We start from the raw sequence: 19,080 nt of genomic DNA, 5'->3' as shown, positions 1-19,080 counted from the left end.
CCCGCAGATAGAATTGGATTTATTTCCTATAATCTCAAAAACATACTTCTTAGTCTGCTTGCACTCCAACAAATAAATATATTCAGTTATATGTAAAGACATAATGTTTTAAAATGGCATTTTTACTCTAGTGACTGTTGGGCTGAGGCTAACCATCCCTCTATGAAATGAATGCGACCATTACAGTAATTTATTTCATGGCTACTGGCATCAAATCATAATGTCACACACATACACAGATGTGTACACGCAGGCGCTTTAAACTAGTTCATGTGTATTCCTATTCTTGGCATTAGTAAAACAGTATGGCATATGTCATGGACTAAGTTTTCTCCCTGACTATCTGTCACAACAACACTGCATTTTGACATGATAATACAAGTTCGGTCAACAACCAACAGTTAGCAGGAACAGCATATAGTATGTGAATACATTTGTACAAAAGGTATACACAAACAGTACACTATATTACGTAATTTGTCTCTTCAATATGGCAGGTACACGCACACATACACACTTACAGTCGCACATTCAGTTACTGAATGAAGCACATCCTCGGGTTTTTACGAGTTATTCTGACCTACTGTCACTCACATACGGCAGCTGGGGTCATTGTACTCGAGGACGGGAGAAACTATGTACAGGGTATAATTCATAAAATATTGCACTTATTGGCCCATTGCATCTCACGGCGAACGCCATGACAATGCTCCTAAATCTGTAACACAGCGTGATATATACAGTATCTTATCATATAAATCTACACAGGTATATCAGGACTGACTTCATGCAATTGTTTAGAGCTTTTATTCAACTATGTGACAAACAACCGACGATGTGAAAAGAACTGTAATGTTTTGGCACAATTTTTTTCTTCTAAGACTAGCAGAACTGAAACTTTTCTGGCTTTTCAAACAACCTACGACGTTTCTATTACATGGAATTAACATTAAGACACTAGAGTACGGTATATGCCCGCTATGAGAAGTTTCCCTTTTTACATTGTTGTCAATTTTTTCAGAGGGTGGGGGTAGGATGGAGGACTTAATTTTATTATACAAACATGGAATTTAAGCATGCTGAGTCAAAACTTAAACATATTTTAATATATGGCTGTTTATTCCATGACAGAGCTGATCATTTGTTGTGTATCGCATACAGTGAGCTGTGCTTTGACAGTAAGAGATTTTTCCTTTAATGGAATGCTAAATCATTGTTTTCATGTGGAGCAGGGGATGGTTAGGTTTGGGTAAGGCCTATCTTAAAATAAAACAGCACACATTATTGAGTTTTTGGCAGCATGCTCATTGGATCAAACTATAAAAGAGTGTCTTGGAGGCTAAGCACATGGAAATGGTTGCTTAAGATATACTTATTAGATATACTTAGAGGAATCACATCTACAGACAGCGGAGGTCGGAACAGTACTCACGTCAACGTTACACATACTCCAACAGTAAAACAGGACAGAGGGACTTACAGAGGCCGTATTGAAGATGCTAAAAGGCCACTTTTTTCCAAGGTAGATGATTTTAAGATGGCGAAGTTGCAGTCGGACATAATACTCGCATTCACGCAAACCCGCACTCACTTAGTGTGCAGTCACACAACAGCCACACACACACACGTTACACAAAAGAAAGCCGCTACATCCTATAGTGCACTAAATCATAGATTTGGCAGCTTCAGGAACCTATAAAAGGAAAAAACATACTGTACAAAAACATAAAAAATAAAAAGCTTATTAAAGCACTCACTGACTATCCTTCAAGGTATTATCATCATTATTATAGGTTTTAAAGGTCTTAAGGATTAAGTGTACAGTGTGAACTATTTGCAGCCTATGAAACATACTTGGTTTGTAACCACACTAACTAGCCAAAGAATGAGAATATGGTGTCTGTGTATTCAAGTTATACTGTAATGTTATGCATCTTACAACAGCCACGTTTGTTTTCCTGGTTATTTGCTATTGATATAAGGTGATAAAGTTAAGAGATAATAGGACAGATTTTTGTAATTCTACTACTAATCGGGGTTTGAAGTGTAGTCCAGGGGAAAGCAGCACTATAGCAGGAGTGATAACGCTCAGGGAGAACAATTTTTTACCACCTTACAGGACCTGTGCTGCTCTCCTTCTGCTCCCTGACATGGCTCACTAACAATTGCAGCCGGGCTGCTGGAGGGGTGGAGCGCTGTCTGTGAGTTTGGCAGTGGGCGCTCCCGTGGTGACAGCAGGATCAGCGTCCAAACTCTCAGACATCTTGTCGCAAATTAGGTCGACGAGACGCTCAAAGGTCTGCTTCACGTTGATGTTGTCCTTGGCGCTTGTCTCAAAAAACTCGAAACCTTGAGATCAGAACGTAGAAATGACCGATTAATGATCACAAGATAAATGTGGGGTGTTTTTGTTTGTTTAGAACAAGCTTGACTGTCTGTACAAAACAAATAAATGTCAAAGGTCTTTCTGCAAAAACCAGACTGTGATGCAACCCAATTTTAAAAACACCAAGTGCTGAATGTTGCTCTGAGACCCACCCAACTGCTCCGCCAGCAGTCTGCCATTATCCACCGAGACCACTCTCTCTTCTTCCATATCACACTTATTCCCAGCCAGCACCACCTGCGCGTTATCCCACGAGTAGGTTTTTATCTGGGTTGACCTGCACGTAATCAGAAAGAAAACACAACAAAAATACATCACATTCACATTAGTGCTGTTTGCCGGGTTTCTTATCAGAAAGTGCTAGAAACAGATTCTGTGCAACTTTTTTATTGGACGGGAAGAAAGGGCAAGATGTAAATCTGTCCACCATTTGGGCCGGTCATGAACAGTGATTGCATCTCCTTTTGTTTGGCATCGTGTCATATCTGAATCACTGATGGCATTGCGGAAAAGTGGGTCAGTGACAGCTCTGTTCTGAAAACTCGTAGTCACTGTTGCTGTAATGTAGGTCATTATTTGCTATTTTTTTTAGATATTTACAATTTATATTTAGATAGCTATAAAGCTTTTAGGCTTTAGTCACAAACACACATACGGGAAACACTGGATTCCATTGTTAGAATAGTTTTGTGAACTGTGTCAAGTGTTAATATCATTACATGCTAATAACGACATCCACATGAACAAGGTTCTCACAGCAAATCAGTGAGCTGCTTGAATGGCTCTTACCTCTGCAGGCTGCTAGCAATCTGGGAAGGAATTTAAGGAACAAATTCCTCCCGTGGTGTTGCAGTTTTGACAGAAAGTAGGGCAGTAAACACACCACAGGCTGAAAACAGGAGAGAAGGAGCCAGCCATAGAAAAAGGAAGAAACAACATCTCAGAGAGAGAGAGAGAGAAAGCAGCATGATGTCGGCACGCCGCTGCTCTCTGTCCAGTTCTGTCTTGTTTTATTGCTTCAGATGTGGGTCAGCCGGAATGTACGTGCAGGTATTGTTCACTGACCAAGAAAAAAAATAGCACTTGTGTTTGTATCGCATTTAACGAAGCAACACAAGTAATTAAGAGGTGTTATATTAAACAGGTAAGTGCCTTTTTTCCTATTGCTGTCCAATATTTATTTTATTGGAATCTTAAGCAGTTGATGTCAATCTCACAGCGCTTCCCTCATTTTCCTATGACACAGGCAGGAAATGAGCGCGTCACAAGCTTTAGTCAGCCACTGTCAGGGAAGCAGCCGTTGCCATGGCAACCTCTATTTTTTTCCTCCAACCTTGTCACAAGGAACAAGGGAGAGAGAGAGAAATCAGAGCTGAGGCCTGTGGTAAAGGCAAAAAAAAAAAAAGGATTCTGGTTATGTGGCAGGTAAAAAAAAGAAAAGAAAAAGAGCCTCTTCTTTTGTGTACAGCTGATGGATTTGTGCACCGTCTGGTGAACAAGTTCAGAGGTGACTCTCCTGGATGGTTGCTGCGAGTGACACACTTGGCTCCATTAATTGAGATACCCATCACAGACTGTGCTCAGACTGCAGCGCTCTATTAAAGTATCAAGCAGGCCTTAAAAGAATAATAGGTGTGTCTGGCTCTGAGCTGTCTTTACAAGAAAGCCTTTCTGGCTTACAGTAACAGAAAAATCGCTTGAATACCAATCAGGCAGATGATATGAAGCGGTTCCTGCTGAAGTACAGAACCCCAGCAGATTTTTTTTAAACATTTAATTTCCAGTTAAACAACAAATATTTGTTTTGTTAGATTAAACACTTTAACAGCTGAGTGACTGGAGCGGAGAAGACAGCTCAGTACAGTAATGGTATTTATCATACAAGTCACACAAAGAATTTCTCATGCAGCCCACTTTTATGAGGACCCCACATAAAAGTGGGCTGCATGAGAATTTTGTATAGCCCAGCTTAATATAATTTTAACCTTTGTACTGTAGTTCCTTTAATTCCAACAACATGATCCAACTGAGAGACCGGAGATGAAGACTTTCTCCAGGACCTCAGAAATTAAAGAGAGTTTAGAAATGAAGTATGAAGTTGGATCAACTGCAAAAGTGCCGCAATATGTATAACTCAGTGCAGCTGCTACAACATTTACATCATAAGGATGAGCCTCTGTTGATTCACAAATCTTTCCTCTCAAAAATGCACAGTTTGAGCTCCTGTTATCTCTTTTGGCTGGCAGTGGGTGAGGCTGGGAAAGTGCAAGAAACAGTGTAAATAAACTACAAGATGTTTCCCATCCCAACACTTTTGTACAGTCAAGAGGAAGGATCAGCAAAATGTAAACCAAAAGACATGTCAGGGGCGGTGGATCTGATGTTTTAATGTATCTTTGATGCTGTTGTGCTGTAATGGTTACACTGAGGAGAACATCTTGTTGCTAGAGTGAAAATTCTAACCCAAAAACCCACTTCCTGATTCGATGAAGCCTTCTAAGTCCCGTTTTAGACTTGGGTGCATCATCATAAATCACAGATGTTAGACTTGGCTCAGACTTACTGTTACACCCCGCAGACACTTGAGTGACTCATGAATGGACCGCAGCCATGACCTTGACAAGTTCCCTTCCTTGATTCTTAAATCTGACAACAGCGCTGCAAACACTACATAACAAGCCTGTCAAATGTGAGACAGTGCTGTGGCCACTGTGAGGACTTTGGAAAGTTAAAACAGCTCAGACTCACAAGGAACTCAAACTATCTCCGCTAACAAGTTAGGTTAAGTTTATATCCATGACTATGTCACAGTCTTATCTGCTATTCCACAGTTGTGATGTTGAATAATTGCAAGGAAAGTGTTGTCCCACAATATGAATAAACAAAGTAAAGGTGAGACTTGAGCTACCCCAGTGTCCTAACAGAAAGACCACCAGAATTTAATCAGTCCATGCAAACAGTTGCTGCACACTCAAAGAAAGCTGCATAGCAAATGCATTGATATTCACAAGAGAGGAACAGAAGAAGTATCAATCATGTACAACATTAAGTCAAGTTTAGTTTATAGCACACTTAAAAGCTGCTGCTGACCAAAGTGTGGTACAGTTAAAAGAAGCAAATGACATAAAACACTGAACAAAAAGAATTTAAAAAGGAAAACATTTAGTGAGAAAACATGAGAAAAGCAACACAAATAAAAATACTCAGAACTCAGTCTGATTTAAAAGCCCAAGAATAAAAACGGATTTTCAAATGCAGCATTTATCTATTTATCAGAAGTAAGAGATAACTCCCAGGTTCCTTGCAAAGGGCTTTTTAAAAAAATGTTAAAAAAGGTCAAAGTGGTGGAGGTGAGGGTTTATAAAAACACAATAAAATCTGTTTTTGTTTTTTCAATTAAGAAGATTTAGTGCATCCATGTCTTAACATTCTCCAGACAGCCCAGTACGCCTTTCAGAGGAATCATAGATTTATGTTCCAGTGGCAGATAAAACTGTGCAACATTTATATGAACCATACTGAGACCAGTATAAAAGTTGAAAAAAAGGCTGAGGACCCCACATAAAAGTGGGGTGCATGAGAGTTTTGTATAGCCTGGCTGAATATGATTTTAACCTTTGTACTGTATTTGCTTTAATTCCAACAACATGATCCAACTGAGAGACCGGAGATGAAGACTTTCTCCAGGACCTCGGAAATTAAAGAGAGTTTAGAAATGAAGTTTGAAGTTGGATAATTTTTAGGAGCAGGCTCCACCACAGCATGTTTAAAATCAGACTAAAGACTGCCATTACTCGCATCAGCCTCAACAGATATGAACTGCATGCATTATGAAAACAAACAGGCCTGATATGCGGATGTGATGCAAATGATATCCAGAATAAAAAGGGCCTAGAGATGACACCTGTCACACAAAACTGACAAATATGGGCAGCCATAACTCACCAGTCCTGCACAGCACCAAAGGACTCCTCATTGGTGATGTCGTACATGAGGATGAAGCCCATGGCCCCGCGGTAGTAGGCAGTGGTGATGGTCCTGTAGCGCTCTTGGCCCGCTGTGTCCTGCGCACAGAAAACAAGATTTATCACTGCTGTGAGCAGCTAACTGCACTTTACACTGTCAGCTTCAGCCACATGCAACATATGAATAAGCCGATTGCGCAAACATGATTCAAATGGAGACATTTGCTTGGTTTAAATCAAATAAGTTTAAGTTTGGAACGTTATATACACACATGTTCACAGCTTCATTTACTGTGCCCATGATGCAGAAACAATCATTATACTAATTGCCTCACTGGTGATGCATTGATGAAGTGCCAAAAAAGAGCAATTCAGTTTTGGCTGATGTGATTGATTCTTTTCTCTCCTCAGTAATAATTGATAATCGCTCAGTAGTGTTGAATACTCAGTGGTGCAGGATTAAAAGCTCAGCTTCATGACATATATTTCTTAGAAAAAGGGGGTAAAATATAGAAGTACAATGATCTGAACCTCGAGAAACCTGCTCGTTGTTTGTGAGTCTGGACCAAATGCTCAGAAGCAAAGCGAGTGATTACACAGCATTTGAGGAGCAGCACACTGCACACAGATCGCCCTGGCAAAAGCAAGCACTCGCCACAGGCTTTGCTGAGATGTCAGTACAGACAGATGAAGTTTTTTGTTCATGAGAAACAAAGAAAAATAGATCCGGGCAGCTTTATCACGATAAATGTTTCTGTGATTGCTTAAATATGTGCAGACCTGCAATTTTACACACAGTTACATAACCAGAAATCCCAGTAAGATACTGTATGTTTACTGAGCTGTTGTTACACCCACAACAAGTGTGCTCACAGCCGTCTGTGAAACATGACAGAGGACTTCTGGCTGATCTACTTGGCTCTTGTTAAACAGAAGCCCAGAAGGCAGCAGTGGATTGTATTTGCCACAGTACTTTTGCTTTCTGTCATACTGCACATGACCGCAACAGTGTGCCTGTTATAGCCAGAGGACAGCTCTGACCTTCACTCCACAAAGACAGAGCTCACAGCCTGCCGAGCTTCCACGCACAGCACGGCTCGGACCTTTTGTCAGTTGACAATGCTGCAAAAATGAATGCATGCAAACGTGCATTTTTAATGTCAGCAGCTAGTCTGTGTGGTTCTGCATAAACAGCTTATTTTGTGGACTGACCAACATAAAAAGGGGAAGATATGTTTCAGAAACTTGTTCACTCTCACTGTGCATATATGAAGTTATCCACCAATCGTATGAATACTAGTGCAACCACAGTCTTGTTCCTTTCTTTCAATTTGAAGTGTTTTAGAAGCCTTTTGATTCTCGGCCGAGTGCTGGACAATGACCTTTGCATTTCAAGGATGTTTTAGTGAGTTGCTTAAAAAGATGGAGCGAGAGGGAAAAAATCTGCTTGAGTACAGAGAATTTGAGCTCCTTGAAAAGCTTTGCTTGTAGTCTGCAATTCACCAGAAATCAATCCAACAAGCTGCTTCAAGTGGAGAGGGAGCCCGACTCACTTCTTCATTGAGTGAAGTGAGTTTCTGTTTTTCCACTATGATGACGCTGCCAGCACTCTTGGTTTCATTCAGCTCAGCCTAATGCGACAGTAGGGACAGCTCTGTGATGCAACATGCAGTTTTATCCCTCAGCAGATTAAGGATGTGCATACCGCAGTGACATTAGCCAATACCCATCACCTTAGATGGGCACTTAGTGTGTGTCACAGCTCTTTCTTAGCCCAGTTAAAAGCAACAGGCTGATTACATGAACGCGAGGCCAGTGATTTTCTCTCTGAATATGCTTTTCTATGCTTATGATGGAAACACATTAACTCCATCAGCCAATTATTTGACTGTTCAAAGTCCGTTTCCACATCCTGACAAGCGCCTTTGCTTTGTTTCGCTATGTGATTTGCAGACGCCGAATGTCTGGGGGATTGCTAATTGCTGAGAAAGTCAGCTATGATGACAAACAAGAGAGCAGAACCTCTGAAGGAAAGCTGACACTTGTGGCAATACAGAAAGAAAACAGAAAGTAAGTGAGTGGAAAGGAAGTGAAAGAAACAGAAAGAGAGCAAGAAGCTTTCTGCTTCTCCCCACTATCTCAGAGGTGTAGTGAGACAATCTGGTTTCACAGCTCAGATGAACTCCTAATTAAACAAACTCAGACATTCTTCAGTTTCCCACACGTTCTAGAGAAGGTGTTGCTTCTGTTTCCTCTCCCACTGGGCGGCAAACTAACACTTACTAGTATCTTGTCAATGATGTTGAAGCTTCCATCTGTCTCAGTGCTTACACTAGAGTGTCAAACACATTATAGCCTTTCCTGAAGCTTTATGGAGTTAATTAAGCGACCAGCTTAATGCACCACACGTTTTCTAAGAGCGTCTTCACACCTAAATTCTCCATGTTCTCCAATAGTCTAGAGCACCTTCTTCCTGTATTTACTTTTGCTGCGTCACCCGCGGTCACATCTGGCCAATAAACAGATTGACCATTCTCACGTGGTTTGCAGTGATGCATTTTGGTTCACTTGGAGTTCACTTGGATTTTTCTCTGTGTGAAAAGACATCAATCACAGGGAAAATTTTTACAAACTCATCAACTGATTTGGAAGAATGTAAACAAATTAGAGAGAAATGTGAGAAATCTGTAAGAATGATGAAGAAATCACTAGAGATATGTTTTGATGTGAATTGAGATAATAGATAAAATTCAAATCCAAACACAGAGCTAATGTGGTTATGTTCTATCCAATATCTAAATTAATACCTTTGTGTGCAGTTGTGGGTTTTTTTTTTACTTTGCCAAATATAAAGCAATCGAATCCTTGAAACACAAGAAGATATGGACAGAGGTCAGGACAAAGTGATAGATTGACAGCCATTTACAAACAGGGGTCATTCAGCAGGAACACAAAGGTGGAGGGAAACGAGAGATTGTTCTTTAGTTTTCATTTTGTATTTCCTTATGCTTATGAGTTTTTCCTCCTTCTGATGCTCAGGATTGTAGTTGTTTAGTTGTAGTTTAGGCATAGATGACTTTAGGGTTATTAGTTCCCTTTAGTGTTCCCATTTTGTTCCTTCAGTCTCGTCTTTGTGTTGGTCTTTTTGTTTTTATCAGTTCAGTTGTGGCTCTTCCTGTTTTATTTTGCTAAGTGTTGCTCTCTGTGTCTGTGTTCCTTGCAGTTTCCACTTCCTGTATTACCTTTTATATATTTTATCTCAGTCTCCCCTTTTCCTTTGTTGAGTACTCCTACTTAGCTGATGTTCCTAGTGATTACTAAGTTTTGGAACTCCTATTTTGCAATTCATTTGATAGATTCTGGACTTTGTTTATGCCCTGGACTATCACCATTAAAGCTTGCTTTGGTGTCATTTCAGGTCTCTTACGTCCTCACAGACTCAAATATGACACAAACTTTTGCTTGTGCTCAGATGGCATTACATAGGAATCCAGGTTCTAAAAGAGCGTTCCTTCTCAACAAAATTCGTCAAGTTGTTTCTTCTGGCTAGGTCGTCAGTCAAATATTTTGTGGCTCATTTCTAAATGTTTAATGCTCGCGTTTGAATATTTCATACCCAGATCTGCAGTTTGATCCTCTTGTCATTCTTGTACACAGTCTTCACTTTGAAGTCGATGCCCACGGTGCTGACGAAAGCTGAGGTGAAGGCATCGTCTGCATAGCGGAACAGGAAAGACGTTTTGCCCACGCTGCTGTTACCAATGATCAGCAGCTTAAACATATAGTCAAAATTTTCCCCTCCCTCTCCTTTTCCTTTCGCATCCTGAGTGGCAGCCATCTGCAAAAACAAGGAAAGAGATTGGGGAGGGGAGGTTAATCCAAAGGGTTGGAAACAATTTTAGAAAAGTGCTTTTTAAGATGGTTCATATCTATTGACCAAAAAGTAAAAGAGAGGGCTGCAGACAGATGCAGAGTAAAAAGTGCAAGCTTGTTCTACGAGGCCAGATCAGAGGTGACAGAAGGCTGTGTAAGGCAAACCAGCATGAGCAGCACCACAAGCTGTTGTATCGATGACTGTTAGATAACCAGGACTTTTAAAAGCCTGATTTTTTCTTAAAATACTTTCTTTAACATATGAAGATGATTGATGTTATGGCAGAGAGAGCAAGGGCAATATTTCAGATTCAGATCTTTTAATGTTTAATTTTACACAACTCCTATTCATATTGTATTGACCTATTTAAACCTTAAGACTCACTGATTTTTTCCTCTGTGAAGTTTTCTTCTAGAAATTGACTTCTGTTTGATAAAAACGTCAAATCTCATCCCATATTACCACACACTGGTGTTATACAAAGGGCAGAGCACACATGGATCTTTCACCTTAGCAAAGCATCTACCCAAACCGTTTCAGTGCAAGCTGTCAGCAGCCAGCGACCTCCGAGGACGAGAGTACTACGAACAGGACGACACCAGCACAGTCATATCCGCCTCCAAGGTGAATGTTCCGACAAAGCCTCTGTGCCAAACCTGTGCAGTTAATAAATGATGCCGGACCTCCATCACGCACAAGATCAGGACTTCCGTTCGCTTCCGCGTATGAAACAACACCACCGAGGAGTGTTTTTGCAAGGACACAGTTTTGAAAATATCGCTGCAACGATGTCATTTACACGCACCGCATAAAGCAAGAAGCTCTGCTATAAAATTACACCCCGCGGATGAGCGAGAAGCCGCATGCCAGCTAGTGTTTCGGCGACCAATTCTGGGCAGGTCATTTTTATCTATCAATGAAATTCTTCCACGCAATTACGACTATAAGCTACAGAAAAAAAGAGAAGAAGAAGAAGAAGAAGCGTTGAGGACATTTATGTGAACAAACCTGTTTTTGGAGGCCTCGGTTCTATCTGTATCTGGCCCTGGTTTTTGTTTTATTTTTTTATTTTAGTAGAATGCGTTTTCTTTTAAATCTATATTAATATATGTATATATCTGAATCTAATGCGGGCGCTGGTTTTCTTCCCCCCTCTGTCTCTCGCTTTCTCTCTGTGGAGCTCCGACCAATTTCAGCACCTGGGAGCTGTCCCCCTCCGATCTGGCACGCGCCCGCCTCTCACCCCTCCCCTCCACCCCGCGAGCAGACGAAAAAGGCTGGCTCGCGTGAGCCGAGCACGAGCACACGAGGAGGGTGGAAAAGCAGGTTTCGTGCGTGTATGTGACGTCACAGTCACCCCGTAGACGGGGGTTGTAGTTTTTGCACCGGAGGAGAGCGGAGGAAAACTGCAGCATCAAAAGAAGAGATTTGACTACATTACTCAGCATGCAGCTCAGTCCAACTGTCACCAACTGAAATATTTAGAGAAAGAGAAAACCTTTGTAGTTCACCCTTTGACGGGCGTCAGAGTAACAGATAACAGTAGTCTATGTCGTGTACAGACGCTCCCTGCCATGCAAAATCAAGAGTGCAGGGATAAAAACATTTTATGGGTATCTGCTATAGTTTGCCTATATATTAAAAAATCGCGAATCTTACCTTCCCATACAAGTCCATTCAATTATCAGTTTATTTGTCTTTTACAAATCTTTGTTTTACAGCTCTCTCTTGCATCCAATAAACTCCCGGCTCAGGAGCATAATTTCGTCTTTTTTTTCAGGAAGCAAATATAATAGCCTCTCCTTTTGCGTCACTGTCGGCCGGTTTTTCTGCCGTCCCCCCGCCCATGAAGCAAAAAAGCCCCACTTCAGAGAACAAGCGGCTGTGCAAATAAGAGCCTACCCCTGAATGCTGATGAATATTGTTATTGTGAACCTTTCGGCTCAATGAGTCTGGGATGAGGCCGCGGCGGAAATGAACAACAACAACAAAAAAAATCTTTGCAATTATAATCGCGCCTATAATTAGATGGAGCAGAGAGATTCACACCTGAAGTGTATGATCGTAATTAAACACCTATTTGAAGCATTTTAAACATATTTATTTTTATATAACAGCCTTAATTAGAGGCTTTTTTACGCGTTCACACCTGAATCCTAAGTGGCTTATCTTATACTACTGCGCCATGCGATACGCAGCACAGACCCAGGAGGCATGAAATTACCGTGGAGTACAACTCGGATTCAGTCAGAGCTCATTTGTCAGGCAGTAAGCAGACGTTTGATAGGGCGTGCGTGAAGTGCGTGAAGCGAGAGGGCGGGACATGCTGACTGAACGCTGTTTGACTGGACGATCTGTGCGTGCGTGCTACTGAGTGCGCAGGAGACGAGGGGGAGGGTCAGGTAAGGTAGACAGACTTAACTGTCAACAATAGTTGAGTTTTTCAGGTATTGTTAGAACTTTGCACATTTCTCCAGTCTACGCACACACACACACACACACACGGAACCGTTTGTCTGTCCTGCTGTGAGTGGGATAACTGCATGCGCTTGCATCGACTTCATCCAGAATCTAAAACTCTTATAATATGTCTGCGTGTCTGAAAGTAGCTCTTTCGGGATAGTTTGTACTGGTAAAACTCCTTGTTGTCGAGAATAAACAGGATTGTTGCTTCGAGTAGTTTCAGTGCATGACCTAAATGTTGTCAACATTTCTTTCTAGAAGGTTTGTGGGCGAGTGAAAGGTCACTGTAGCCCCACCTGCTGTCGGAAACGCTGCTCTGGTGGTATGTGCTATGTGGTGTGGAAATCAGCTTGCTTTATGGTCTTAATAGTGATAAGAGGAATTAAGTTGTTTACAAAGAGAGAATTTGAAATGATTTGTTATGTTGCTTTCCTCATGAAATACAAGAGGTCGATAGTAAGATATATATATATATATATATATATATATATATATATATATATATATATATATATATATATATATATATATATTACCACATTTTTTTTAGATTGTGTGAAATATATAGTTTAAAACTTAGAACGATTTTCGCTGTAAATGCTGAATTCTGTAAATATTTTAAGGCAAACTCACACCATTACAAACTTACATGGTAACCAGTTTCTTTAAAAAGGTGCTGATGTATATACGGAGTATTTCAGAATCCAGCAGGTAAGCTGTGTCAGAATGATGGCCACTACTGGTCTTAAGTTTTATTGTCCAATTAGAAACTTCAGTACAGAAAGGAAGTCATTTAAATTAGAAACAGTCTCTTTATTATATAGGATATTTGTTTATGAAATGGAAAATGTCGAGCCAGATAATCACAGTGAATTTATTGAAATCTGCAATTTTGTTGTCTCTAACTGCTCTGATAACCACAGTGCTGAAAAGCCTCGAGCCTCTCCTCTTTTCTTTATATTTTGCTAGGAAAATGGAAAATAGACACTGCAATTTGTTGAAACGAGTGCAAACATGCATGGAAATGCAGTATATAAGGCAAAAGCAGGAGTTTGTACAATTCTAATGAGCTTGAAAGTCCACGTTTGGGATGTCTTCTTTTATTTTTCAACATACACTGAACTCTTGTAGACGAGCTTTCTGGTAATTTGATTACATAGTCTTGAAGTCTTAATAGTTTTCCAGGCTTCTTGAAACGCTCAAAGCCCTTCTTTCAATGTTTGCTGCATTTTGTTCCGTTCTCTGTCAAGATGATCCCACACTGATTAAGTAATGTTGAGGTCCGGGCTCTGGGGAAACCAATTCATGACTGATAGTGATCCACTGTGTGTCTTTTTCTATTCATGCTTGCTTTTACTTTATTAGCAGTGTGTTTGGGATCATTGTGATGCTGAAAAATGAAGCTGTCACCAATCAGATTCTTTCCACAATGTGTTGCACGGTGGATCAAAATCTAACAGGACTTTTCTGCATTCATAATTTAATAGATTCTGACACAATTCCCAGCATCACAGGCTGTAAATGCAGCTCCAAACTATGGCAGAGTTTCCACCGTGTTATTTTTTTTTTTTAGATGGCTGTAGACGCTCACTGTTCTCCTGATCTCCTCTTGTGTAATTGGTCATACCTCAGCCTTTTCTCGCTCTTTTCCTTCCTTAAGAATTGCTTCTAGACAGCCACCCTTCCACTGAGACAATTTCTGAAGGACCAAACCACTATCACAAAAATACTTCTGAAACCCTGTATCTTTATCTATGCTTAAAATAATCAGTATTACTCAACATGAATAAATCAGTTTCCTTTTATTACAACAGAGAGTAAGTTACTCAGAATATCTCAAATACAAGCAGCATTTTGCTTCATATAGGCTGCAGTAATATTTCCACTTATTTGCTGTATTTTAACCCCTCCTGCCACAGTTTGCCATGGAAGACTCCATTGAAGTAATCCTGCAAAACTATAGCGGGGTCTTCCCTACCAACAGACCTCATCCCATCTTCTCAGCCTGCACAGGTGCTCTGCTTACAGGCCTGTACGGATTATGGAGCCTCTTCACCCTACCGGGCTTCCGCAAAATCCCATGGAGGCTCAAGGTACCTGAGATCGCCCTGAGATTTAGGGTTTTTACCTACCTGCTCTGACTCACATATCAAATGTTGCATGTGTGAAATCAGATCATGTAACATAACTTGCACATTAACATTAATTTGCTTGCTTTGGAGCATAAAGCTCCATGCAACAAATGTGGGAAAGAAGACAGCGGTAAGTCTAATAATGATTACCTTCTATGGAGAACTGCACCATGATCTTTTGTTAATGTGTTAATGTGTTAATATGCAATAATTTAAATTGCTTTTACCAGTTTACCTCATATAGAGGAGTGTGTGTACGCATGCATGTGGTTTGGATTAATGACATGACTCCAGCTATAGCTCAAATAAAACATGTTATGCTAGGAGAAAAATGGTTTTGTACAATGGACAGATTTAAAGTGTTTACCACAACTGGAAACCAGAGAGTCCTGCTGAGATTGTAATTTGGAAGATTATTGTGAAGCAGTTCCACTGACAGTGAGTGGGAGAGCTGACTCAAGGCTATAGTCACAGCAGGCTTGACTGTTGTGAAGAGATGTACATTTAATTTGGAGCTTTAACAACAGATGGAAGCGAATTTGTATTTTATTTGGGATATTTCCATGTCAATTACTTTGTAATGCATGCTGTCAGTTGTGCAATATGGCAGTGTTGAAAAGGAGAGTCTTGAGACTAGTGATGTGTCGGTCGCGAACGAAACGGCTCTTAGAGCCGGATCTTTGACGTGAACAACGCGAGCCGGCTCCTTATCGTGAGCCGTGTTTTGTTTTTTTTTCTTTCTCTCTCTCTCACACTTTTTTCCATTTCACTCCGCATACGAACCTTGTGCTTTGCGCTGGGCAGAGGGAGGAGGGGGGGTAGTTACACTGGCAGTAGCACAGGAACAGAACGGGAGGGAGAGACAGAGAAAGAGAGCCAGGGACAACAACGTCAGATTAGAAAGGTATAGTAATCATCCACAACTATTTTCAGTTGCAGATGATAAAGGATTCAGAAAGTTTATTCATGCAGGTCCAAATGACAGAGAATATGCATCTTCTTTTTGTTTTCATATTTTAATTTATATTTAATTGTGTTGTGGTTTGCAGTGTTTTGTGTTGTTTCACTTTAAATTTGTTTAAAAGGAAAAAGCTGAAATTTTAAATAGTTAAAAGTTGAAATGTGAATAGTTGATTTTTGTATTATGTGATTTATTTATTACATTTTATGTGGAGTGAATAAATAAAAGTATATTTACGGTGGCCCCTACAGACAAAGCACGTAAAAACTCCAAAACACGTAAAAACTCAGAAGCACATAAAAACTCAGAAGCACATAAAACCCCCAAAACACGTGCAAAACACAACAGAAGTGCTCCAGGATGCTCGGGCGCAGTGTTGAGCTTTTGTTACCTGGTGGCTACACAAGCCAGCAAGTACCAACGACCAGATTTGGTGTGTGGTAGTAACAGGTAAATTAACTTTTTTTTTTTTTTTTTAATTATTTGAATATATATGTGTGCTTGTGTATAAATACACAAACAATACACATATGCTTTCAATTGTGTAATTTAAGTGATCTAGGTAGCTCTGTTTTGGAAGTTCAGTTAATGCTAGAAATGTGTTTTGGAATTTGTACGTGCTTCGTCTTTAGGTGCCACCGTATATATTTATATATAAACATATATAAATAAAACCACTTTTTTTTTACATTAGTAATTCCTTTTGTGCAAAATGTTATATTATTGTTAATAATAAATTAATTAAAGCAACAAAACAACCTGAAGAGCCAGTTCGGAGCCAAAAGAGCCGGTTCTCTAAAAAGAGACGGAAATCCCATCACTACTTGAGACATCATGCCTGCCATGTGTACTGACTCACTGCATGTTTGCACTGTTGTCCAGGTGCCCTATTTGCCCTCCAGTAAAAATCAGACTGCGAATGTGATGAAGCTGCTTGAGGGTAGATCAGGTTGCTTGGCAGATCTGGGATCAGGAGATGGAAGACTGGTGAGTGAGTGTACCTGTCTTAGAGAAAAATGTATCTGTGAATATGCTGTGAGTTGAATCAGTGACTGTTTTGGAAACTCCTCCTGTTTGCTTACCAGGTATTTGCAGCCTCTGCTGCTGGTTTCCAGTCCACAGGCTTTGAAATAAACTCCATTTTAGTGGCATATGCCAGGAGCAAGGCCTGCTGGACAGGAGTCCCCTCCAGTCAGGCAGTCTTTATTAAAAAAGATTTCTGGAAGGTAAGACTGTGATAGAAATATAGTCTTTTATACTTGGTAATAGCTGTAATTTGACCATGTTTGTCTCTTGCTTTTAGACAGATTTGTCTTCATACAATAATGTGACAGCGTTCCTTGCTCCGGGAGTGGTGAGTGGGTTTTTTTCCCCGTGAAGAATGATTGTTTTCCTCTGCTTTTGGTGATCTGATGCTGTGCTAATTTGGCTCGTCTCGCTGGTTTACAGATGGAAGTGCTCGGAGAGAAGCTGTTGAAAGAGCTTTCAGATGACGCGCTTGTTATCGCTTGTCGCTTTCGTTTCCCTAACTGGCCACAGCAGTCATCCGCTGGCTTCGGACTTGATCAGACCTTTGCTTACGACATCAGCACTGTGCGCTCGTACCTTAGAAGCGAAGCAAAACCAGCAGTGCAATAAAATTACAGCACTTTCTAGAATTGTAACTCAAAACAGCACTGTACCCTCCTGGGACTTTGTTCTTGGACAGTAAGTGCAATATAATATGATAAGAATCCCAGACAAAGAGAGCATAAATTGGCAGTCTGGCAGTTATAAACACTGACCAGGAGAGATCGTTCAAAGAAGTCTTTGAAAATGTCAGGATGATTTCACCTGACGCGTGTACTATTTTTTTTTTTTGCACTTTCACAGCCAATGGAGTTTAAGCCATAATGCTGAAGTCCTTGTTTTAAATGTTATCATGCTTCACTATAAAGAATATGTTTGTGACTGACTGCAGCTCTCCACGAGAGCTCTCACACTGCAAGCCATTTATTTCCAGCATCAGCACTAATAAATGTCCTCACTGGGATGCTGCAGGAGAGAGTCTGTGAATAGTTTTGTTTCATTTTGGTTTTGTGACACTGACATTAAATTCAAATGCTGTGGTTTCTTGTGTGTGTGTGGCTTTTCTAAAATAAATGTCTGCGGCCACAGCTGGAGGTCAGGTTTAACATTGGTTTGTTGGGTCTTTTGACACTGCACGTAGTTGTTATGGCCCGCACAGACACGCCATAACTGCAAGTGCTAATTTGAGCCCTTTGCAATACATGGGTGCATGCACTTTGCCTGTTTGTTTACAGCAATCTGAACAATGTTGGAATATTTCACTTTTAGGCAGAGAAGAGGTGAAGTTTTTGTACTTGTCTTTTCTGGTAAATGTCTTTCTGTTTTTGTTTCAATTCAATTCAGTTTTATTTATTTAGTTTTCACAACAACAGTCACCTCAGTAGTATTAGAAAGAAAAGGGGGACTGAGGGAAACAGGACAGAAAGGCAAACTATGGGAGAGAGAGCCAGAGTAACAATCGATAATGATAACTAAGAAGGATTCAGGGTCACCTCATCCAGCCTTAACTAAAAGCTTTATCAAAAAGAAGGTTTTAAGCATAACCTTAAAAGTAGAGGGTGCCTTCTTAATCCAAACTGGGAGCTGGTTCCACAGAAGCGGGACTGAAAGCTGAAGGCTCTGCCTCCCATTCTGCTTTTAAAACCTCTAGGAACCACAAGTGAGCCTGCAGTCAGAGATTGAAGTGCTCTGCTGGGGTGTGTGCTGTGAGGTCTTTAAAGATGAGACAGGACCTGATTACTTAACAATTTGCTTGTGAGAAGGATTTTAAATTGAATTCTGAATTTAACAAGGAGCCACTGAAGAGAAGACCGGAATGGATACATATGAGGTTGGGTTTTTCAGCCTTGCACATGGATGAATCTGGTCTTTCTACTGCCACAGGCAAATGACTCTGAAAACAACATTTTCTACATCTATAGATACAACCGCTAACCAGCTGAGTGAAGTCCCACGTGTCACTGCTCAGCTGGCATGCACTACATTGATAAACATACTGCAGGTCCCAAAGGTATGTCTGAAACCCGCATTTTAATCTGAATAGTGTCCAAAAGCTCCACCTGAGGGCGCTCGTGCTCCAACCTGACCTCGGTGCAGCAACCGGATGGTGTGAGCCTGAAGAGAATGCAAATGATTCTCTTCAGCATAGTGGATATGTGCAAGTATATTTTCTTAAAGGGGCTATTTATTCGATGAATTCAGGTTCGATGAAATAAATACTACAGTACAGC

General features: G+C 40.6%; 2 protein-coding genes across 3 annotated transcripts; one reads left to right on the top strand and one right to left on the bottom strand.

The window, feature by feature from the left end:
• On the bottom strand, positions 1-12,036 carry rab3c (RAB3C, member RAS oncogene family). 2 transcript variants are annotated; one of them, XM_006789787.3, is made up of 5 exons: positions 11,885-12,036; positions 9,968-10,189; positions 6,332-6,450; positions 2,539-2,663; positions 1-2,349 (listed from the first exon to the last, which is right to left on the bottom strand). In XM_006789787.3, exons 1-5 carry the CDS (start codon positions 11,900-11,902, stop codon positions 2,159-2,161), a joined length of 675 nt encoding a protein of 224 aa, XP_006789850.1. In that variant the 5' UTR covers positions 11,903-12,036; the 3' UTR covers positions 1-2,158. The 2 variants fall into 2 exon arrangements, with proteins under 2 accessions (XP_006789850.1, XP_006789851.1); XM_006789788.3 differs by lacking the exon at positions 11,885-12,036 and adding an exon at positions 11,234-11,480.
• Positions 12,037-12,570: 534 nt separating this feature from the next.
• si:dkey-190g11.3 (ATP synthase subunit C lysine N-methyltransferase) lies at positions 12,571-19,076 on the top strand. Its single transcript, XM_006789785.3, has 6 exons — positions 12,571-12,627; positions 14,608-14,781; positions 16,664-16,768; positions 16,867-17,007; positions 17,085-17,135; positions 17,231-19,076. The coding sequence occupies exons 2-6, from the start codon at positions 14,614-14,616 to the stop codon at positions 17,417-17,419; spliced, it is 654 nt and encodes a 217-aa protein (XP_006789848.2). The 5' UTR covers positions 12,571-12,627; positions 14,608-14,613; the 3' UTR covers positions 17,420-19,076.
• The last annotated feature ends 4 nt before the right edge of the window (positions 19,077-19,080 follow it).

This window comes from Neolamprologus brichardi, chromosome 12, assembly GCF_056152115.1.
Source record: "Neolamprologus brichardi isolate AB-2024 chromosome 12, ASM5615211v1, whole genome shotgun sequence".
NCBI lineage: Eukaryota > Metazoa > Chordata > Actinopteri > Cichliformes > Cichlidae > Neolamprologus > Neolamprologus brichardi.
The sequence above is the reverse complement of the archived record's forward strand: the minus strand, read 5'-3'. Positions and strand labels throughout refer to the sequence as shown.